General features: G+C 38.1%; 1 protein-coding gene across 2 annotated transcripts in view; it reads right to left on the bottom strand.

The window, feature by feature from the left end:
• The window catches only part of agbl4 (AGBL carboxypeptidase 4), a 754546-nt gene that overhangs the window by 446366 nt on the left and 283517 nt on the right, over positions 1-24663 (bottom strand). For both annotated transcript variants that reach the window (XM_057841339.1, XM_057841338.1), the window contains exon 5: positions 24068-24162. In XM_057841339.1, coding sequence (XP_057697322.1) covers positions 24068-24162 — 95 coding nt within the window. The remainder of the gene's footprint in view (positions 1-24067; positions 24163-24663) is intronic.

Genomic DNA, 24663 nt, shown 5'->3' with positions numbered 1-24663 from the left:
TCCTAAATGACCGATGATGATAAATAGAATCCACCTGTGTGTAATCAAGTCTCCGTATAAATGCACCTGCTCTGTGATAGTCTCAGGGTTCTGTTTAAAGTGCAGAGAGCATTATGAAAACCAAGGAACACACCAGGCAGGTCCGAGATACTGTTGTGGAGAAGTTTAAAGCCGGATTTGGATACAAAAAGATTTCCCAAGCTTTAAACATCTCAAGGAGCACTGTGCAAGCCATCATATTGAAATGGAAGGAGCAACAGACCACTGCAAATCTACCAATACCCGGCCGTCCTTCCAAACTTTCTTCTCAAACAAGGAGAAAACTGAGAGATGCAGCCAAGAGGCCCATGATCACTCTGGATGAACTGCAGAGATCTACAGCTGAGGTGGGAGAGTCTGTCCATAGGACAACAATCAGTCGTACACTGCACAAATCTGGCCTTTATGGAAGAGTGGCAAGAAGAAAGCCATTTCTCAAAGATATCCATAAAAAGTCTCATTTAAAGTTTGCCACAAGCCACCTGGGAGACACACCAAACATGTGGAAGAAGGTGCTCTGGTCAGATGAAACCAAAATTGAACTTTTTGGCCACAATGCAAAACGATATGTTTGGCGTAAAAGCAACACAGCTCATCACCCTGAACACACCATCCCCACTGTCAAACATGGTGGTGGCAGCATCATGGTTTGGGACTGCTTTTCTTCAGCAGGGACAGGGAAGATGGTTAAAATTGACGGGAAGATGGATGCAGCCAAATACAGGAACATTCTGGAAGAAAACCTGTTGGTTTCTGCACAAGACCTGAGACTGGGACAGAGATTTATCTTCCAACAGGACAATGATCCAAAACATAAAGCCAAATCTACAATGGAATGGTTCAAAAATAAACGTATCCAGGTGTTAGAATGGCCAAGTCAAAGTCCAGACCTGAATCCAATCGAGAATCTGTGGAAAGAGCTGAAGACTGCTGTTCACAAACACTCTCCATCCAACCTCACTGAGCTCGAGCTGTTTTGCAAGGAAGAATGGGCAAGAATGTCAGTCTCTCGATGTGCAAAACTGATAGAAACATACCCCAAGCGACTTGCAGCTGTAATTGGAGCAAAAGGTGACGCTACAAAGTATTAACGCAAGGGGGCCGAATAATATTGCACGCCCCACTTTTCAGTTTTTTATTTGTTAAAAAAGTTTAAATTATCCAATAAATTTTGTTCCACTTCACGATTGTGTCCCACTTGTTGTTGATTCTTGACAAAAAAATTAAAATTTTATATCTTTATGTTTGAAGCCTGAAATGTGGCGAAAGGTTGCAAGGTTCAAGGGGGCCGAATACTTTTGCAAGGCACTGTAGTAGTGCTATCGAAAGCTAATTCTAGTTCCGGTTGACACCATGTGGAGGGTCTGATGACCGAGGACAAAAAGGAAGGGGGAAGAGTCAGAAAGAGATTAGGTGGGGGGAGTGTACACAAATAAGCAATGTGAATTGTACAACCCAGTATTATGTGAATCACTTGTAAGTGTGGAAGTGTTCACATCCTATTCGATGCTGCCTTATCGCTAGTCCTGGCATAGTTTACAGATAGTTTCTATACTTGAGTGTGTGTAATTGCATCCAGTCATGCGTGAATCCCATCAAAGGTGTGATAGTCCTGCAGACAAGTGGAAATCCTCCTCTCCAGCCAATCGGGGGGTGGGGGGCCAGTGCAGCCCATCCCTCCTACCGCAGCTCCTGGAAGGGGGCCGCCATCATCCCCCCGGGATCCTGGGTGGTCACCCGGATCATCCTCGCCCCCATTAACGAGCCTTCAGGGAAGGAACGAGGGGATGCGCCACCGCCCCCCAGCGGCATCAATTTTAGTTGGTGCTTATTCTGTATAAATAACTCTCTAACTCATTGGCTGCCAGTGATGGCAGTGGCTCCCAGCTACGACAGTTTTGGGTGAAACGTGAAAATAAAAAAATATATTGTATTATTGTGGTTGCTGACATAGGTTGTTGCATAAGGCCTCTTGTGCTTGTTGGAATTTTTCAGGGTATTCTGACTAAGATTTATTTAATCAAAATTCCACTGTAAAAAGCCAACCATTGTTAAATTTTCATGTTTTGATAGAAATAAAATAGTTAATGATGTAAAACATACATTCTAGGTAAACTGGACTTCAGTTAAGTAGTTATAACTCAACATCTTTAGTAATTTGAACTTCATTTAATTAAATTGAAGTCAAGATTTTGAGTAAAATATAATAATATAATTCAGTTCATTTATTTATAATAAGTTGCTCCAAGTGGGGATTGAATCTGGGCTGCCACCATGGAGGCAGAGTGCACAGACAACTGGCTGAACACTCTGACTGACAGCCAAAGAATTGCCAGTGTGGTATTTTGAAGGCACGAGAGCGAGGCTGCAACAGTTGCATACACCTTATAATTTCAAGTAGTTTACACAAGCATAAAAGTATGGCCCACATATTCTTTCATACAAGTTAATTCAAATCAATTAATCAAGTTCTCAATAATAACATGATAATTGAGTGAGGATTACTCAAAATAACAAGGTAATTTAAAGGGATCCACAGTTAGAAAGACTTGTAGTTCTTAAATGTTATTATGAGTTGAAATAATTTGATATTCAAACCCCTCTTGATGTTTTTGGTTTTATACAATTTGTAAAATTAATTTAACTAGTAGGTCGCAAATGTTGTTGACGTTGCAGGGTGGTGACGTCACTTGGTTACGTTGCCGGGCTTCCAGAGTATGACTCTAGTGATATAAACACATAATCTGCTCAAACCTTTCAATTTGAACCCGAGAGGAACATTAATGAGCATAAAAAAACGTTCAATATTTCACAAAACGAGCAGCAAAAGCAAAATGAACAGGAAAGACGGGATAAGACGAGACGAGAGTATGACAAAACCGGTGTTCTGCCAAATTGTGCTACACCGGCGTAACGTCCTACAAAAGGCGAATTTGACAACCAAAGTAATACTGTGCGCTTTCAGCTTGGTTCTGTTTAGATGCATACTGACAGAACATACTTAAGATGCCTTAAGAAAATACTTAAACATAGTAATATCAAATAACCGTGCTTTAAATATGCTACGTGACTAATGTGGTCAACTGATCAACAATCTGCTTTAAAGCTACCACAAGAAAACGCAATGCTTAAAAGTATGAGGGAGAAACACATTCAAAAAGTATTTTGAGGCAATGAAATGGTAATAAAAGACTCAATAAAAACACAAATAGTAAGTACTCGCCGCTTTTAACCGATGTGGGCATGTGTTGGACGTCTCGCTGCGTAGAAGGAAGAAACTAGCTCATCACCCCGATCGTCAATTGCACTTATAAAAACATGGCGCCCTCCGTAGGTCAAAAATTGTACTAAATAATGTAGATTTTTAAATCAATGGCAATATTTCATGAATGTCTAATAGCATATTTTAGTAAAAAAGAACAAGTGTGGCTTATTAGTGCCTACAAGTCTAAGTCCGAGGTTCCCTTTAAAAAAAAAAAAAAAAAAAAATTAGAATTTGAGCCGAGGTTCCCTTTAAAAAATAAAAATGAGAATTTATCTCCTCAAAATCTCAAGTTAGCATGACTAATGGTAATTTTTTTTGCAATGTAGCTATATGTGTGTGTGTGTGTATATATATATATATATATATATATATATATATATATATATATATATATATATATATATATATTTATTTATAAGTGAATGCTGGACTCTATGTTCACACTACTATAATCTGTCTAAGAATGGAATCATTTTTTGATACAGTGTTTGATTCTATGGGTGACTGCTAATAAAGTGTCTGGAGAATCTATTCATAGTCGCTTGACCAACTGCTGCAATACTGTGTTGACACAATGGACCCATCACACTCTAGTGCTGGCAAGAATGTCGATATCAGTCCCATAGAGTGCCCTAATATGTCCCATAAATGCCTGACAGCATGGCTTTGTGGAATCGCGATGATAGTCATAAGCCATAAATTGGAGTCGGGGGGTCAGCTAGCCATTGTGCTTAGCGCAACCAATAGGCTTTTGCAGGCCTATAACCTAGCATCAAACCTGAAAACCCTTTATGGTTATTATGGACAGCAGGCAGCATCACTGACCATGTGTAAATCCCACACAGAACAAAATGAACTAATCTACAGTAAGCGTGCAGTCTAAGATGAGAAATTTGTCCTGGGACACACTGGTTTTATAGCCACAAGGCATTTTATTTATACCACGGGATCAGGTTGTGAAATCAGAGGGGTGATCATGAGGTCTTTGGTCGACAATACTAAAAGCAGCCGTTGACTAAGAGTACAGTAATCAGGGGACTGTTGGCTGCAGAGAAAACTGCAACGCCTCACCTAGTTCATTATAAGATGACACAACCAATTTGTACCTCTGCCTGCTGCAATCTACCAAATCTCCCCCGACAAAAGCATTTAGATTAGAGCGCTTTCAGGGAGGACTGCGCTGACATGCGTACCTTTCCTGTAAAGGGGAAATGAAGTGCCTTTTTAATTCTCCTCCAGGCAAACATAAAACTGTCCAGGTAAGTCATTTGGGGGTTGAATGGAGAGCTGGAAGTTGTCGCTGTCGCAGCACCCCATCGCACTTTTATTCCTTTCCACACAATGCTGTTCATTTTATACGCACGCTGTTGCAAAACCATCCCGATGCTCATGGAGGAGATTATTAATCTATTTGTTACTTTTTTTGTCCCATTATTTCTCTCACATAATCCTCTCTCACTTCCTCTGGCAGCCTGTTAATGAGTTTCTGTGAACAAGGAAGCTGTTGATTGTTAAGATTAGCACGACTCCATTTTCCTCATTCTCCTGAACACCATTTTACTGAGAACTCTGCTGCAGTTTGTCCAACGCTGAAGAATAATGACTCTCAGGTAAAATTTTAAAACCCTGAAATTGAGAGTGATTCATCTTAAAAAGTCTAACTTTGTGATCACTTTTCTTTTAAGTCTTTACAGATGGTAGACATTGATAACAGTGGTGAACAACTGCTGCTATGTTCAGCGCTACATTTAACAGGAGATTCAGTAGGAAAGGTGCTAATCTTTTGAAGAATGACTTCCAGAAATAAACCTGTTTTGTTTTATTAGAGTTTATATGAAAATTAGAACGTTACTATTAATAACAAGAAGGGTTGTTCCGATCATGTTTTTTTGCTCCCGATCCGATCGTTTTAGTTTGAGTATCTGCCGATCCCGAAATTTCCCGATCCGATTGCTTTTTTTTTTGCTCCCGATTCAATTCCAATCATTCCCAATAATTTTTCCCAAACATATACATTTTGGCAATGCATTAAGAAAAAAATGAATAAAACTCAGACAAATATATACATTCAACATACAGTACATAAGTACTGTATTTGTTTATTATGACAATAAATCCTCAAGATGGCATTTACATTATTAACATTCTTTCTGTGAGAGGGATCCACGGATAGAAAGACTTGTAATTCTTAAAGGATAAATGTGACTTTGTATATTGTGACTAAATATTGCCATCTAGAGTATTTGTTGAGCTTTCAGTAAATGATACTGTAGCCATTTAACTGTTCTGGCCAAATGCATGATGGGAAGTGCAACCATGACTGTGCGCAGTGGTACCAATTGATATATCTTCCCTGCTTTGGGAGATAACATAGGGTGTTTAGAAAAAGATGAGTTACTACCTTTCTTCCCCACATTACTTCCCACGATATTTCTAATCGTAGGGCGAGGGATTGTAAGACTTTAGCCAATTAAAAAAAGGCTCCAAAGGCTGCCAAAATTCACTCTACTCATTTTACGCTGCCTTTTAGCTCTATATATAGGTAAAATGGCGCCATTACAGATTGAACGTGACAATGCGTGAGTGGGTCGTACAGCGCATACGTTAATAAAATGTGTTAAATATTTTACCGTGATAAATTTTTTAAAAAATTAATTACCGCCGTTAAAGGGATAAATTTGATAACCCTACCTTAAGCCTAAACTAAAGACTCTGGATGAGTGTAACATATTATGTCTGTAACGTTAAATACAATTAGAAAACAATTTAATTAAAACATATATATATATATATATATATATATTAAAAAAAGGCATGTCCGATGTTTTTTTGCCGATTCCGATACTTTGAGAATCGCGTGATCGGACCCGATCGATGGGGATGCCGATCGATCGGGACATCTCTAATAACAAGTGTTGTAGACAACGGCGTTAGAGTATAACGGCATTACTAACGGTGTTGTTTTTGCCAGTAGTGAGTAATCTAATTCATTACTTTTCCCAACTTTGCAACGCTTTTACCGTTACTAAGTATGTGAAGGCTTGTGTTACTATAATTTGGGTGAATGATGCGGGAGACACGGAGAGAGCAGAGCAGGTGGGGGAGGAGGGAAGGAGGTTGTGACGCCGATGCAAACGTGATGCTAGGTGGCTCGGAGCGTTAGCATAGCATTCGCGTTCTCGTTAGCATTAGCATTTACCCCGGTAATACACCAGGCACATCTACGGCGCGTCAGTGTTGCGGTCGTGTTAACACAGTGAAACGCGGCCGTTAAAGTGATCCTCTGATTTAAATACATGTAGGCTCTAATAAACCACAATTGTTCTCTTGTACTAAAATATGTTGTTAGAAAAACATAAAATGTTAAATCAATGGCAATATTTTATAATATTTAGTCCATATTTTGACCGTTAGTTGGCACCATGGTTTGCGGGCTCGCAGTGATGACATAATTGGTATCTTTCCGAATGTGTAGCGTGTTCAACAATTGCTTATTGCTGCCTAAAGTCACGAAGTAAAATGCCACGATGTGCTGCTTTTGGATGCAATTTCCAGTCAAATGGAAAAAAGGGGAGTGAAGTGAGTGGTCAAGGTGGAATTATTATTTTTAGTGAATAAATGTGCATAAGTGGAAGCTTCTCCCCCTTTTTGGTCCCTGTATGCATGTATCCTACCCACCACACGTTACAACTGGCACCCGAACATTCGCATCCTCAGTCAAGTAAGGGTCCCATCGCGTCTGCAATAATGGTTTTGGATCTGTCCATTTATTTTTATTTGTTGGTCCCACATCGGCTTTTCGGATCAGTCGATTTTGTGGAATCGACAGCCTAATCGCAGCTGCGATATTGCCATGGGATTGGTCTAATTCCTGGATCTTCGAGTAAGTAAAAAACGCGGATTTGGATTAGTGTTGCTATCTTTTTTTGTTGACTATTCTTCGTGGGAGTTTTCCCCAAATCATACTAAATAATTAAAGCACCATGGCACGCTACAGTGACGACAGTGACTCTGACGTGGACCTTACAACAATGTTGGAGTTCATCAGGGAATGCGTGTTTGCGTACTGCTGAGCTCCTGAGTGAAGAGTGGTTAAGGTGGAAATATTTTTTGTGAATAAATGTGCATAAGTGGAAGCTTCTCCCCTTTCTGGTACTTTTGTACACGTATCCTAGCTATCACGCGTTACAATGTACAAGACCTGGATTACACAAGGTGTGCCCTTTGGCCTGTACTGTATGTAAAGCACACGACAGCTCTGGATGCTAACAATCTACATAATTATATTGGGAAAACGTTTGAAAATGCAATATGCTTACCTTGAATATCTGCACATAAAACCGGAGTTCCCGAATCCCAACAGCATGCACTCTCGCTCCCAACAGGACTCTCTCGCATCACCAGTTTTGCCCAACTTTTGTCTTATCAGGTATTTGCTGCACGCATTTTTCCCTGAAGCTCGTCTTGTGAACGACCGACAGTGCTGTCCTGCTCTTCACTTTTCAGATCTGGTTCAAATAGGAAGGGTAGAACTGACGACATGTTGGGAAAGCTAACGAGTGACAAGCTGGAATTTCGGCATTCGGGGCCAGTGACGTCACGCACTGCGACGTAACAAGAATGGCGACCTATCACTTAAAATAATTTTACAAACTTTATTAAAACAAAAACCATAAGAGGGGTTTTAATATCAAATTATTATAACTTATACTAACATTTATGTTTTAAGAATTACTTGTCTTAAAAATAGAGGATCCCTTGAAAGTCAAGCAGCGTGTGCACACCAGTCGCAGCGCGGCCGCGTTTTAGACGCATCCTAGAAGTGGTTCAACTTCACACTCGAAACGGACGGCAGAGTTTATTATTTGACGCAAGACGCGACCCTCCTTCGTCAATACTACTAGCTAGGATCGGGCAGATCGGAAGTTCGTTAAAAATACTGTGGATCCGGTCGATTTTCAAAATAATACGCAATTAATTTTGTTAATTTATCAGTGGGCTTTAACTTGAGAAAATCCATCAATTAAGCTTTGGAAAACCGTTATTAAGAAAAAAAAATCATTGAGGCATTTCATTTGTAAAGTACATGTTAAAATCTTTGTCATTGCGATTTTCTCTTTAGCACAGGACTTCTTTTTTCGTCTTTCTTTCAGAAAGAAAGCTGACCAATTCTCGGGGTCTGAAAGGCAAATGGTTGTTCTATTATTATTTTTAAATACCCGCTACTCTCATGCAATTTTGCAATCCTCGCATGAACCGATTGAGTCGCTCTACAGACGCTCTGCTCGTAAAACACATCGTGGAAATTGGGGGTGAGCGTCACTGGTGCGTTGATGCGGCGACAACGTTGACGCGTCACACATTACGGGAGTTAGCGTGGTGAATGTCATCTTAAACTCTGGGGCAACTTTTTTTTTTTTTTTTTTTTAACATAGAGTTCATGGCGTTCAGGTGGGTACAATTACTTGAAAATAAGATACTACAATATCATAATAATTTGGTTTTACTACCAAAAAATAGAAACTTGCCATAAACTTTGCAATTAGAGCAAAGATAGAAGAGGGAAGAGATTCAGAGTCACGGTTCAGTACGCACCTTGGTATGGGGGGGGTCAAGGTTTGGTGCGGGTTCAGTACAATAGGAAAAACAAAAATGCTTTTTTCTCACATCATTTGAAAGTTAAAGTTTGTATACCATTAAACTCTTACTGTATATAGGTGAAAAAACAAAACAAAAAACATTCGGAATGAAAAAGACAGTTCAATTCGATCAGTTAATATAAACATATTTGATGTGAAAGACGTTTTGGAATGGATCATGTAATAACATGTTGAACATGAAAAGTAATGTCAGTTACTTTGCTGAGTAACTACCGTAATTTCCCGAATATAACGCGCACTTTTTTTTCCCCAAAATCAACTTGTAAACTCATGGTGCGCATTATAAACGGGTACATGGATGGAGACAGAAATATATATGTATTACATATATATATAAACCGATTTTTTTTCATTGACACGGCCACGTTGTGTTGAAGAAACGTATGCGGCGACCCGTTGCCGACCATTACGGTACGTGACGTCACCATTTTGTTTCGGTAATACTTCACACTAATCGGCCGAATGATTTCGTCTGTGTTAAATTCTGCTTTTTTCACTCTTCATAAAGCACAGAATTTAGTTTCTTGAACTCATTTGAGTCGACGTTTATTGCAGCTCCACAATTCGGAGGATAACAAATGTAAGGACACACACTTCCTGTGTCCGTCAACTATATCGGTCCCTCGGGAAACTCAAACCCAAATAACAATAGTTCAGTAGTTTTACCGTATCAATCCATGGAAGAAACATTTATTCATCATGAGGAAACGAGCAAGTTATACAGCAGCCTTTAAAAGAAAAGTCACATCCGTTTTGTTTTCTCCTAGATTCTGGTAAGTTGGAGAAGTTGTCAAATCATATTATTACCGTAAATATTGTCAGTTTACGGTAATGTTTTGAACTACCAATGTGCGATGCTTGTGCTGTGTTTCACCAGTCAGTAAAATGACATCTCTGTATCTGTACACGAGCTCTGTTTTCTTGTATTCTTCTATTTATTGGTGCTAAAATTAGGGTGCGCGTTATAAACGGGTACAATAATTTCCCCCAAATTTTACAAGTAAATTTGGGGTGCGCATTATACACGGGTGCGCTTTATATTCGGGAAATTACGGTAATAATTACTCTTACATTGAGGTAACTGAGTTACTAACTCAGTTACTTTTTGGAAGAGGTAATTTGCAACTGTAACTAATTACTTTTTTTAAAGTAAGCTTAACAACACTGCTGATTACAGCTGCAATACTCAAAATGTTGGGGGAATCGTTAGCTACAAATGCATTGATTTTACTGGAAAATAGTCTAGATAGAAAAAAAATAGTCCAAATCAAAAAAGATATCATGATCAAAGGGTAGGTGTAGTGTTGGATAAAAAAAAAAAAAAAACATTAAAAAAAATAAAATAAAATAAAATAAAATAAAATAAAAAAAAAAAAGGTTATACAATTGTACTGATGTTTTAGTTTTTTTTTTTTTTGTGTATTTTATCTGGAATCATGTTGCTCTTGCCAGACATAGCATCTATTATATAGATGGACAACAACAAGTTTCCTCAGTGATAAAAGGGTTGAATAAGGTTATTACTTTTACATCCTGTCTTGGTAACAGGAAGAACAGTGTACGGTCTCGGCATTTTTTTTCTTCACCTCACATGGAACTACACATTTTTTACATAAACACCTGACAAACATTTATGAGGAAAGATGGAAATATGTGATCATGAAATAATTTTAATATCAAGCTTAATTGGATACAATTGAATTCAAAGACTGCAAAGAGGGATCACGAAAAATATAACAACAATTAAATTTGTATTCAAGACACTCTCACTGCCAATGTTTGTTATTACATAAGAAGTTTATTTTATTATGTTGCACCGGGGCCAGTTGTGTAAACACGTCTGTAGTGCGTACTGCAATGTGCCCGTGCTTAGGGTCAAAGGTCGCAATGGTGGAAGCGAATGCTAGAAAGGATAGCTGCAAATGTTCCCATGCAGCTAAATGGGTCACTTGATGTGTTTATGAAGCGAATCTGTTTGGAAATGAATCGTTAGTCTCGGTTTTCATGCTCAAATTAGCCGAGTCGGTCCCTGTCCTGTTTGCCCTTAATTAACAAGAGCTCAATTCCCCTATTAATTAGCACAAGCTATTAGGTATTTTACATCACTCTTCATTTGCCCACAATTAAAATGTCTATTATTAAAAGGCATGCCACATGGTTAATTGTGTGAGTGGCTTTGTGGCAAGGGAGGGGTGGGGGGGTGGAGAACGCCAGCAGGAAGCTCCTCTATCTGAAGAACAGGACCCGCCGCCCCAGCACTGTCACACGCTAACTACATTCGCACCCAGATGAGCAAGTGCAGCGCTTCCGTTGGAGGAAGAAGGTGTAGATATCATCAGCCCAATAAATGGCTATTAGCAGAAGTGACAGGGAGCATAGATTTAAGGTTGTAGGACACAAGTTTATAGATGTTCCTTTGGGATGAATTAATCCATACAGTGCCTACTGTGTGTACATTAATTAAAACCGCCAGAAGTTATTGTAACCAATCATGTTACTTCCCAACCCTATAATGCTTATCCCACTCTTTTTGTTAATAAGCTAGTTCTGTGATTCTCAAAGTGTGGTATGAGCGCTACCAGTGCTACGTGGCCTCCCTCAATTGGAAGTACGTCAAAGATTGACTGAAGTAAATGTGCCAATGCCTTTTTTTTTAATCCATGAAAAAGTGCATACTAGTGCATAATAGTGGTGTAAATCAACAATTTCATGATGATAGTGATTCTGTGGACACAGATGGAATATTTGCCGATATCGCAGCGTCTGCCACGATTCTATTTAATTCAAAGTGTTACACATTTAATATATTCATTCCATTTCAAGTAAAGCAGTTAAGAAAACAAAGCAAATTTCATGTATTTCATATTTTTTTCATATCATGTTTTTGATGAGATAATTATTAATATGTTTATTATAGGGCTGTCAAAATTATCGCGTTAACGGGCGGTAATTAATTAATTTAATTAATCACGTTAAAAGATTTGACGCATTTAACGCACATGCCCCGCTCAAACAGATTAAAATGAAAGCACAGTGTAATGTCCACTTGTTACTTGTGTTTTTTGGGTGTTTTGTTGCCCTCTGCTGGTGCTTGGGTGCGACTGATTTTATGGGTTTCATCACCATGTATATATCTATCTTGTGTCTTGTCTTTCCATTCCAACAATAATTTACGGAAAAATATGGTATATTTTATAGATGGTTTGAATTGTGATTAATTACGATTAATGAATTTTTAAGCTGTAATTAACCCGATTAAAAATTTTAATCGTTTGACAGCCCTAGTTTATTAGATATCTGCTTTAATCAATTGCTGCTCGCAATGAAGAGATGCTTTGGTTATTATTGCTCGCAATGAAGAAATGTTTTGTCCTGAAGAAACTGGTAGGGTGATAAGAACAGCACCAACCAGCCTGCGCGAGACAGCGGGACTGCGTTGGAATGTTTTGACAAACATACATGTACCTACATGCACACACTGTATATAGCGAAACAAATTCACTGGGTGTCGCCCTCGCTTTTAACTCCAATCCATTTTAAGTAAGACACCCCTTTGCTACTAGGGCCATCACAAATAAAATGAAAGGGAACGGAGGGCTTAGATTAGATTAGAATGATTGTGGAACCTGTATTGTGTAATCTTAGTATTGCATTGTATAGCTTCCAACGGCTCTCCTTGCAAGCTGTTCAATTAAATTGACTGCCTTCTATCCTTATTTCCTGTAATGTTTATAAATGTCGGCCTAAGGATTTGTATTTGAACTTGACATTTTAATGGTCCTTTGAGCCGGATTGCAATATACCCGGAGTTCCCATAGGCTGAGTCGACATCCAGTCAAGACCGTGCAAGGCCTCCCTTTTTTGAGGAACTGGCTTCACCGCCACATCTGGGGGCCAAGGGTTGACACAAAGCCAAACGACTGAAAACATCTCAAATTGACTCAGTCCTTAACTTCGAAATCTCAGCAGTGTTAATGTCAAAAATGCAGCTTGTAAAATAGTAACAAAACCTTTGTCTTTTCATTTTTAAAATGTATTTATTTATATTAGGGCTGTCAAAATTATCGCGTTAACGGGCAGTAATTAATTTTTAAAATTAATCACGTTAAAATATTTGACACATTTAACGCTCAAACAGATTAAAATGACAGCACAGTGTCATGTCCATTTGTTACTTATGTTTTTTTGTTGTTTTGTCGCCCTCTGCTGGCGCTTGGGTGCGACAAATTTTATGGGTTTCAGCACCATGAGCATTGTGTAATTATTGACATCAACAATGGCGAGCTACTAGTTTATTTTTTTGTTTGAAAATTTTAACAATTTTATTAAAACGAAAAAATTAAGAGGGGTTTTAATATAAAATTTCTATAACTTGTACTAACATTTATCTTTTAAGAACTACAAGTCTTTCTATCCATGGATTGCTTTAACAGAATGTTAATAATGTTAATGCCATCTCGTTGATTTATTGTTATAATAAACAAATACAGTACTTATGTACAGTATGTTGAATGTATATATCCGTCTTGTGTCTTATCTTTCCATTCCAACAATAATTTACAGAAACATATGGCATATTTTATAGATGCTTTGAAATGCGATTAATTACGATTAATAATTTTTAAGCTGTGATTAACTTGATTAAAAATTTTAATCGTTTGACAGACCTAATTTATATAATTTGGTCCTAATATTTGGTCCTAATACAATACTGTATTTTTCTGTTGGCCATTATGGCCTACATTTTGAGGAAATATTTGATGTAAAATATTCAAGTACTACTGATCTAGATCAAAGGGACATTGAAATCGAAACACATTTGAAAGTTAGAGGGGTGTTCAGAGGTGACAGTTTGTGCAGGCAAAAAATAGCAAAACAATGTGACTACTATTAACATTGCCTGCCATTGACGGTGACAGACACCCAATCCATTTGAACTGAGAGATGCTGGCAGTGAATGATCACTGTTAGCCCTCCCAGTTGAAATGAATTACATTTATTGCTGTCAATGCCAGCCAATGACCTAACGACAAAAAACAGTGTGTATAAGTGATTAAAGATGGCCGCCTAATTATTGTAACGTTACTATCCGTTTCACAACAGCGTGAGGAACTGCATCAGCAACACAACATTAACAGGCTATCGCACATTCATTCATTTTAAATGAATTAAGGTGTATTCCACCTTATGCAGCCAACTGGTATAGGCTCCTGCTTATTCTATTCCCTTACTAGGACAAGTGCTATAGAAAATGTATGAAAGGCTTGATATTCTCCTTTATGAACAAGCCTCAAGCAACAGGCACAACATGGATAAGTCCAAAAAGTGTCTCGGGGTTCTTTGAAAGGCACCAAAAGATATACTACTTAGGTAATAGTAGTCTCCAACTGTCTCGACGAAGGACAATTCAAAGAGCAGAGCAAAAGGAGACAGAGTGGGAGTATTCCTTCTTGTTCCTTCACCCAGCATCACCTTCCTCACCCCTCAAGCCTCTGCCAAGGTTTAACAAGTGGCAAGGGAAGCAGCAGGCCAGAGCTGCACTGATTGACAGAACAATTACTGCAAACATGTACCCCGATGGAGAGGTAGACAGCTCCAAATAGAATTTCACCCGGCTGTTGCATCACAGGCTTACAGGAATACTTTTGGTAGGAAAGAAAAATTGGCCTGACAGACAGACCGATCGAATGGCGGACTGACTCCCTGTCTCGCTGACTGACTCCAAGGGAAGCGCTTTTGAGAAGTACTACTGCTTTATAGTTGCCTCCCTGCGAAAGAGCACACAAAAAAGAAAATTGCGTTTACACTTGATCCAGTTTGGCTGCTTTTAAACTATTTGGCAACCCAATCCTTCCAACTCTAACTGTTCATCTATTAGCTCAGTTAGCTCTGAAGCTATTTTTAGCCCCACACCTACTGACAGCGAGGGAAAGGCAGAATGTTAATTAAAAGAGACATGTAAAAATTGCCTGCATATTCAAAACTTAATGTGTGATCATAGATATCATATAAGTGTTTCAGGTTGTAAGCCTAATAGAAAGAATTATTACAACACATTATATTGAAATCATCATTTACTTTACCAGAGTTGAAGTATTCCACATAGTCACCGGATAGTGTTCATCTTAGTGAGGTATGAAGGTTTACAAGGTAAAATATACAGAATTCATTTCGAATCTTGTTTCATTTGATCAGTGACAGCCCACGTTTTTCACAGTGACATCCTTGACCAAGTGTTTCCCTTGTGTGTTTTGTTTCTTGGTTTTTTTCCCCCCACAGTGTCCTTGTGTGTCGAGACTTGGCTGTCTTTTAGTATTTATACCAGTATGTGTGTGTGTTTGTGTCACTCTGCTGTCCAGTCCTGAACATACCTGACAGGAGTCAACAATCACATTACCTGGTGGCGATCAAGTTCATCATCATTCAGGCTGAAAGCCCATTCCTCACCTCCAGGGTTTACTAGGATTTCTAACAGTGAAATATAAGCCAGTTCCAACTAGTTTTTCATACGAAATAAATAAATGTAATCAGGAAACAAAAATACTGTATGAATTGATAAAAAACACAGTCAATTCTGTAAGGCAATTATTAATTACAATTCATATTTGAATGATTGGTCCTATATGTGCTTTATTAATAGTTTTCCAAAACTGCATTTATAATTGAAATCTGATTAGAAACACCAAAGTACACTAATGAGGCGGATTTGATTTGACTGAACATTTTTTCCTGATTTTTTTTTTTTTTGCTTTTACAATGGGTGTGTGACACCCCAACCACACCAACAACCCGTTCTCTACTATTTGATTACTGTTTTAAATTACATAACTTGCATAACTCACCGTCCATCCTCATGCTCTTGACCCTGCACTGACCAACATGGGGTCCCTAGCAGCGTTTAAAAGAAAATATAAGGACAATATTCTTAGTCGCTACTGTGACTGACCTCCAATATTGAAAAAACAACAGCACGAGAGTCAAATAAAGGCATTCTGCCAGACAAACAGACACCACACAGTGTTCCCATAACAAAAAATGGAGGAATTTCAGAGACTAAAGATAAGGTAGTCATAACATGCCCTAATAATCAGCTCTGTCACAAAGACAGAATATTCCAACTGCTGACATACGCGAATGCTGTAGAGCTTTGATTAAATCTGCAACAATTGTGTACAATGGAGCTGCTAAACTGGTCACGAAGTACACTGGACAGGGTTTTCTCAACAATGCGACCTACATCGAGCCAACGCCCATGTCCGGCCAATATTTTCACGTCTGGATTAATGAGCAAACAGATGACTGACAGCTTTACCCAAGTGTTACATCGAATCAATGACTTTTGGGAAGAAAATTCATCCATTCGCATTTATGCAAAATTAAAGGTTTGTAAAGACTGTTATGAATGTTTCCTACCAGCTACGAGAGTTAACTCCAGTGTGTTTAGTGTGTCTAGCGGTGGTAAAATGTGTTGGGTTTTTTTTCTCTCTGGCAATGGTCTGCGTTGAGAAAGTATGTGAGTCTGTATAATATAAACATGATACGAGACATACACACACACTTTTTATAGAAAATAATTACTTTTGTTCTGACGGTAATAATGATGAGCTGTGGCTGTGGGTTTAGGCTCACCTACAGGACTGCATTTATTTCAATTTTATTTAGAATATTTCAGCTATTTATTTTTATTATAATGTACTTTTGTTTGTTCCAATTTGCTAATGTTTTGAAAAATAAAAATCCTGTTCGATGGAAAAAGGTTGTTTATTGTTTTTGTTTTTTAACCCAGATTTTACAGCTGTAATTGCAATAACATGATAGTGTGAAACAGTGATATATTTTTGCTTGAGGTTATCATACCGTCACAATCTTATACACGCTTAATGGGGGGTTGTAACTTTTAGGCATAGCGCAATGACTGAGTTTATGGAGGAAGTTGCAATTGCGTCTAATCGCCACCAACAGTGCTTAGTAGTGGTGTCAACAATAATTGATGTGGCGATGCATCCTGATGCGGGGCATGGACGATTCGATTCGATGCGGGCAACAAGCCGTATCGATTCAGTGCATTTTAAAATATATAAGTACGTTCAAAAATCTTCCCTGCGCAATTCCAGTGATGCAACGGATTTGGTTTCCCCATTTGTATTATTATTCTCATATTTCATTTTTCTCACACATAACTCTGGTCAAGTTTCCCACCAACCTCGTAGAAGCCAAAATGTCTCTAGCTGTCTGCTTTCAATGTCTTAGGTGAATCAATAATCTCTAATATGTTATGTCCTCTTAAAGGTTAGATCTTGTGCCCGAACCCGACCCGTCGGGTCAGGCCGCCGCACCGACTAATAAATTATAAAAATGGGATAAAACCGAGAGCAGGCTCTCTGTATTGTGCATTTGCTTGTGCACGCACATTAACGTGGCGCCGCCCGCTTTTTCTTCTTCTCTTCCCGCTGTGGCGCTTGCGATTCGTTACGAAAGACACTTTTATTTATGCACACAAAGGCAACACAAATGTGATCCTTTTGAATCTTCTCCTCTGTGTGTCTGCAAAACCGCATGTTATTTTTTTTGTATTAAACTTTCCAGGCATTATTTTGTTGTGTAAATGTTTTTATAATGATCATAAAAATATGTAGACTATTTAAACAGTAAACCTTGCGTTTTTTTCTGCCAACTCGAAGAAATGAAAATAAATTGCTGCTGCTGCGTTTTTTTTCCGCGTCACTCAAAAAAAAAAAAAAAAAAAAAAAAAAAATCAGGTTTTTCGGGCTGGGCCTGCAAATCTAGCTAATTGATCGGGCTCGGGCCGGGTCAGGCTTCAATACCTGCGGGCCGTGTCGGGTCGGGCTGGATTTTTTAGACCCGATCTAACCTCTATTGCACATACGTACATATATAGTTTTACTTTTGTTCTACATTGCAATTTAGTTGATGTTTTGTTTGCAACTAAACTAATCCCTGGATTGATATTACGATAAAGATGCTGCTGCACTACAATATTTTCTTTGTCGTTTTCTTTAATATTTACTTGAATATTTTTATTGATGGGTCGTTGTGACTAAAATACAGTGACTGTTATTACTGATTTTGCACAGGAGTTCATATGTTGCACTGCGTGAAAGGCTGCTACTGTGTGTAAAAAAAAAAGAGAAAGCCCTGGTCTCATTTAAAGCACTAATTAAATGCTGTGATCTGTTTTTTTAATATATATACATATACATATATATATATATATATATATATATATATATATATATACAGTGGTACCTCTACATACGATCACTTCGACACACGATCTTTTCGACATCCGACGTAAAATTTGAGCCGTCATTTGTTTCTACATCCGACGAGTTGCTCGAAATACGACGACATGACAGCACTGCAAACGAACGCACGGTGGATTTTCTTGTGTGAGAAATCAACACAGTTTTCAAAAAAAGTTGATACAGTTGGAGAAACAAGGAAAAAAGTGATGCTTACCTTTGAAATGAAGATGCAAGTTATAGAAAAATATGAGCTTGGTGTGCGCGTCCCTGAACTGGCTCAACAATACAGCTCCATGGTCCTCTTCCGACCACCGTTCGCCACTATTTATAAGTTAAGGTGACAATTATTATTGTGGTAACATTGCCAAGGAAATCGCCAGCTTCGTCACGTTTTTATCATTTATTTAAGAACTTATCCAACACAAAACGCCCATTGTCTTAAGCAGTTGACTGCTCTCAAGAAAACAAAAGTATTATCTCTACCGCACCGACCTATCTCACCGTGACGTCAGCTTCGCGGTGCGTTCAGGGACAGTAAAAAGTGTCCGCCATATTAGAATCCAATTCGTTACATTATTTACAGGAATAATTATTAATTATTATTCTTCTTATTATATTATTCTGACTTATTTATTTATAACTTATTTGTTTTTCTATGTTTAATTGCCATTTGTAACAGTGCCAGCAGTATTTATTAAGAATTTAGTGTATGTTTTTAGGCTTGGGAACGAATTAATGGAATTATAATGTATTCCTATGGGAAAATCCTGCTCGACATACGACCATTTCGACTTACAAACAAGGTCCTGGAACGAATTAAATTCGTATGTAGAGGTACCACTGTATATATATATATATATATATATATATATATATATATATATATATATATATATATATATATATATATGTAGACATGTGCCGGTTACCGGTTTTCACGGTTTACCGTGGTGTGAAAACGTCGCGGTTTCAAAACCACTAAAATTTTCCGTCATACCTTAGTACGGTATTCGCTATTTTTCATGTGCCAAAATGCAGCCGAAGTGGCTTGGTGCGGCAGCGCTCACCTTTCCCCTGTTTGTTGCCGTGAGTGTCAGTGTCGCTATTCTGCTAAACAGCCAGCAAACCCAAAAACAAACCCTCTAAACACAAGGCGTACTTTTCTTCAATTTATTGAGCTCTCAAATCGTGGTGAAATATACAAATGAATACATTTAAAACGTTATACAATTGTATTTTTCCACATGTGAGTAGGTTCAACAGGATAGCAGTAGCACCATGAAAAAGGTCGCCAAAAACAAAACACACATTTTCCTTTCAAATTTAATATACAAACTAACTAAAACTTACAAAGACGAATGTTAGCCTAGGCTAAGCTGGGAGAGCAGCTTCGTAGACGTTTTATGTCTCACAGCCGCTGAGTGAGAAACAAGCTTAAATGAAGGAGGGAGGGGGAAAAAAAAAAAAAAAAAAAAAGGATCGCGTCAAAGATCGCTAATTGCGAAAGGAGGTCTCACTCCTCACTTTTTGTTTTAGATGAAACCTTTCCTCAACAATATTTACATTTTAACTAACTTATAAAACTAACTTGTACATCTTTAACTAACTTATGAACTTATGAATTTTTTGTTCTTTTTAACACAAAGGCATGACATCATGTAGAAGAGAGTTGACACAGTGGCTGAAAATGGCGAAACTTCAGCTTCTCCCCCTCAAAAAAAAGTCAAACCGTATATATCTTTAATTTTATTTGGAAGTGTTTTTACTTTTTTATAGCAATTATTTTGTTCTTGCTCTAATATTGAGCAACTTGAGCTGTGGCTGTGGGTATAGTCTAGATTCTATTTATTTTAATTTTATATAAAATATTTGTTATTTTTTGTTAATTTATTTATTTTCACATTAATTTATTTTCACATTGTATTCATGTTCCAATTTGCAAATATGTTCTGGAAAAAAAACCTGTTCAATGGAAAAAAAGTTTTTTTTTTTTTTTTTTTTTTTTTTTCTTTTTTAAAAACCCATACATCTCAAAATTTTGGAGCTATAATTGCAATACCGTGATACCGCGGTATTTTTGCTCACGGTTACCGTACCGTCAAAATCTCATACCGGCACACATATATATATATATATATATATATATATATGAAAGTATTTTCATTTGACTTCAATCAGGAGTGACACAAGAGCCAATAAAAAGTTGACCGCTTGTGTTGCCTCATGATTCACGAAAAATATGGTTTGCTTTAGAATTTAATGTATCCCAGGCTTTAATGCATCGCGATGCATTGCCGAATCGAACCGAATCGAATCGTGACCCTCTGAATCGAATCAAATCGAATCGTGAGGGCAGTGCTGATGCACACCTCTAGTGCTTAGTCCCTATATAATGGGAGGATCAGGCCAGAAATTCGAGGATTTGCTAATGTCAGCTGATTCCTCATTTACAAACGCCCCAAAAATCCTGAGGAGCTAGAAAAAAATTGTTTATTGCTATAACTCAGCAATTAAGCTCTAAACGGTTATTTGTCCATATTTTCAGCACTTATCGTCAAACATATTTTTAGGGCTGTCAAAATTATCGCGTTAACGGGCGGTAATTTTTTTTATTTTTATTAATCACGTTAAAATATTTGACGCATTTAACGCACATGCCCCGCTCAAACAGATTAAAACGACAGCACAGTGTCATGTCCACTTGTTACTTGTGTTTATTGGTGTTTTGTCGCCCTCTGCTGGCGCTTGGGTGTGACTGATTTTATGGGTTTCAGTACGCTCTGCTGACGTGATTATATGTTGACGTGAACTCAGTCATACCAATACAGTACTATACAGACAAGCTAACATCTCCATCCAGTATTCAGTGGCAGTTCTCGCTGTCTCATCACACTGTTTGTCTCTTATACATGCATCACTTGTGAGTTGCATTTTTTTCTTTGGATATATTCATGAGCATTGTGTAATTATTGGTGCTGTACATTTCATTTTGTTTCCATATATGGTGCAATGTAGTTACATTATTTGTTGCTTGTGAGCTAATTGGGTAGTGCTACTGCTCAAATGGAAACGTGTGTGTATACTTTGTGTTATTTTGTGACTTGTGCAAGTTATTGGCACAATGTTTATTTAGTTATAGTTTACAATAAACAGAAACGTGCCCCTGTCAAGAGAATTGATGACTACAGTAAAGCCCATTCAACTTTGCCCCAACATCTGATTCCTCTTTGGAGCTTCTGTTGTTCGCTATCTGTCAATTTGTGTACTCACACACATTGAGGACAGAATACAGAGCAAAAATAATATCCCTATCGCTAAAAAAAAAAAAAAAATGTTCACAAAGAGAAAAGCGCTTCAATCTGTATTACTGATGGTCAGACTTTGGACAAACTGTTCAAACATTTCGTTTAGCTGTCGTTTAGCTCGACAAATACACTGGATGGCAATATTCAGTCACAATATACAAACGATCAGAGGTCTCGTATGTTGTGAAGCCAGCACTCAAATGATGTACAATGGATGGACAAGTAAACAGGGAACTATGGCGTCGGTCGAGGGACAAAACACACTCATTGGCTTGATTTCTAAGTAATTTAAAAATCGCCATTGACACCTTGTCGTGTATTTCAATCACTACCTTATGTAGTTAAAGACACTGTGGAAGAACGGCAGGGTGCCCATGTGACGTCACCGCTCGGCGACATCAACAATGGCGAGCTACAAGTTTATTTTATGATTGAAAATTTTAGAAATGTTATTAAAACGAAAACATTAAGAGGGGTTTCAATATAAAATTTCGATAACTTGTACTAACATTTATCTTTTAAGAACTACAAATACTTCTATCCATGGATCGCTTTATAGAATGTTAATAATGTTAATGCCATCTTGTTGATTTATTGTTATAATAAACAAATACAGTACTTATGTACAGTATGTTAAATGTATATATCCGTCTTGTGTCTTATCTTTCCATTCCAACAATAATTTACAGAAAAATATGGCATATTTTATAGATGGTTTGAATTGCGATTAATTACGATTAATTAATTTTTAAACTGTGATTAACTCAATTAAAAATTTTAATCGTCTGACAGCCCTACATATTTTATGTGTTTAGAAAGAAAAGAAAAAAAAAGTTTAAATGATATGACGCATACCAATTCTTTGTTCTAGCAGTATAGAATTATCCTGCGTTGCTAAAACCTTCAATGTTTTGACACACCAAGAATTAAATTAATCTGTCCCTTATTCCAAAAGCCACCTTTCTGGTGATTCAACACAAGACTGAATTTAATCCCTGATCCCTCCGTCACAGTTGCCTTGATGTGTCGTGGACAAACAGTAGCTATAGGGGTCACGGTGTGAGGTATCGGTCTAGAAAGGTGTGGATGAAAGGATATGGGATAGATCCTTCCACCTGTAGCTGTAAATGCCTAGCGGGACATTAATCTGTCATTTGTCCCAGCCTGAGACGCTCCATTTTAGCAAAAGCCTGCCAAGCTTTGTAGCCTCAGGGAGCCAATGTTGCAGGGGCCCCGGGACATAAGGCACCTGTGCCAGGAGATAAAGGCTTCACCTCTCGGGCTTGGACAGATATGTTTTCTTTTTTGAAAGATAAAGATGGGAGGGATGGAGGTGGGGATTGCGGAATGATCTTTTTTGGTTGACTTGATGCCTGTCTACTTGCCTGAGTAATATTACTTTCTTATACTTTCTGTTCACCTTCTCTGTCGAGTTGCCTGTCAGTCTTACGGCTTTTTTTTTTTTCCCTCTTATCGGCGGTACCCTCTGTAGCGTCTTTATCCTGTCCTGTGTGAATTTGTATCAGACAGGTAAAGCTGTGTGCACTCAGTTTTTTTCAGTTATTTATTTTATTCCGTATCTGAAACTGTCAAAAACAAGATTACTACTTTAGGAGCTTTCTGGGCTTTGTCCAGCTCATGGAAAGTCAAAGAGAAGTGGCAGTATTGGATGCATTTTGACCACTTTATGGGGACACCCAGTGACTGCATGTTTTTACTTTGGAAAAGAAAAACATTTTTTGTAACATTTTCGGACTAATCTTAGTCCCTTTTTCATAAGTTTGACAGTCCATTATCACGTATGGATGTTATCTTAAAGTACATTGACACCATTAAATACACAACTTTTTGACGCAACTTTTGAATTTGCTGTATATATGAACAATTGTGTTTCTGATTGTCCAAAAATAACCAATTGCTCTAGTCCTGCCATATCACAAGTTTCACAACAGGGGAAGGATTGATTCAGGAGGCTTGAGGTGCATCATGTCGCTCAGTGCAGCATCACAGACAGCACTTCATCTGTCCTGTCTACACTATCGAACCCATCGTTTCCGTCCATTAGCCTGCAACCGGCGTGCCACGGGACGTCCCGCTCGCGGTGCTAGGCTACGCAAGCGTGGGCGGCTCAGGGTGGCAGATGCCTGGTGTTTCTGCGGATGCCCTCCATCAAGCGGTGACAGATGTCAGCGCCCCTCTTGGACGGCAACACTTCATCACACTACTGTGTTCTCCCTCCTCGCCCCGCTGAATACACCAGCCTGCTTGGCAGACGCCACATCCACATACACATCCGCGCGCACGGTTTTCTGCTTCCATCAGTCATCCATATTACATCAGACAGCCATCATACTGGCAACCGATGGATCACATGCTAATGTGTGTGCATACTCTTGAAATTGAAGGTATCGGTTGGGTGGTACCGGCACAAACATTCTGTGTTTAGGAATGTGAATTGTTTTGGCTAGGATTCTTACAGGTGTGAAAAAATAAAGAGCATGTTTTTCTTCAATGTAGATGTTTGTAACTTACCATTTTGGTCTGCTGGTGGACTTAACAACAGGAGACATGCCATCTCTGTAAAGGCTCTTTGTCTTCGAGAAGTTGACCACATTGAAAATGACCCTCTGTAAGAGAAATGAGGAAAACATGTCAGTGTAGTTTGTACTTGTAGGTAGAAGCAACAGTAATAATGCTGAAAATCTCATTTTCATTCGTTGAAATTGCACTATTGCGCAAAAGTTTCAATTGTAATGTAATTGTATTTAATAAAATAATGAAATATAACGTTTGAACATATATGTAAATGTGTCATATTTTCCCCCACATAAATATATAGCAGTAATTTGGACACAAACTTTGTATAAAATCCTTCAATTTAAACAGTGACTGCAGAAACAGAATTAGGTTCATCATAATTTCAAAAGTAGTTCAAGGACCAGGGCCAATGTACAGATATTGTTATGATGTGATTTTTGCTAATTTATTTTCAACTAAAATCATTGACTCATTGAACTATAGTACATATATATTGGGGGTTCCACTGTAGGTTTTCCAATCCTAAGTGTATATACTGCATATATGTGTATTGAAGGAATCTGACCTTTTGGCCAGATTCCCAGAATCAC

This window comes from Corythoichthys intestinalis, chromosome 7 (genome assembly GCF_030265065.1).
Source record: "Corythoichthys intestinalis isolate RoL2023-P3 chromosome 7, ASM3026506v1, whole genome shotgun sequence".
NCBI classification, from domain to species: Eukaryota; Metazoa; Chordata; class Actinopteri; order Syngnathiformes; family Syngnathidae; genus Corythoichthys; species Corythoichthys intestinalis.
This window is presented reverse-complemented; position numbering and strand designations above follow the sequence as displayed.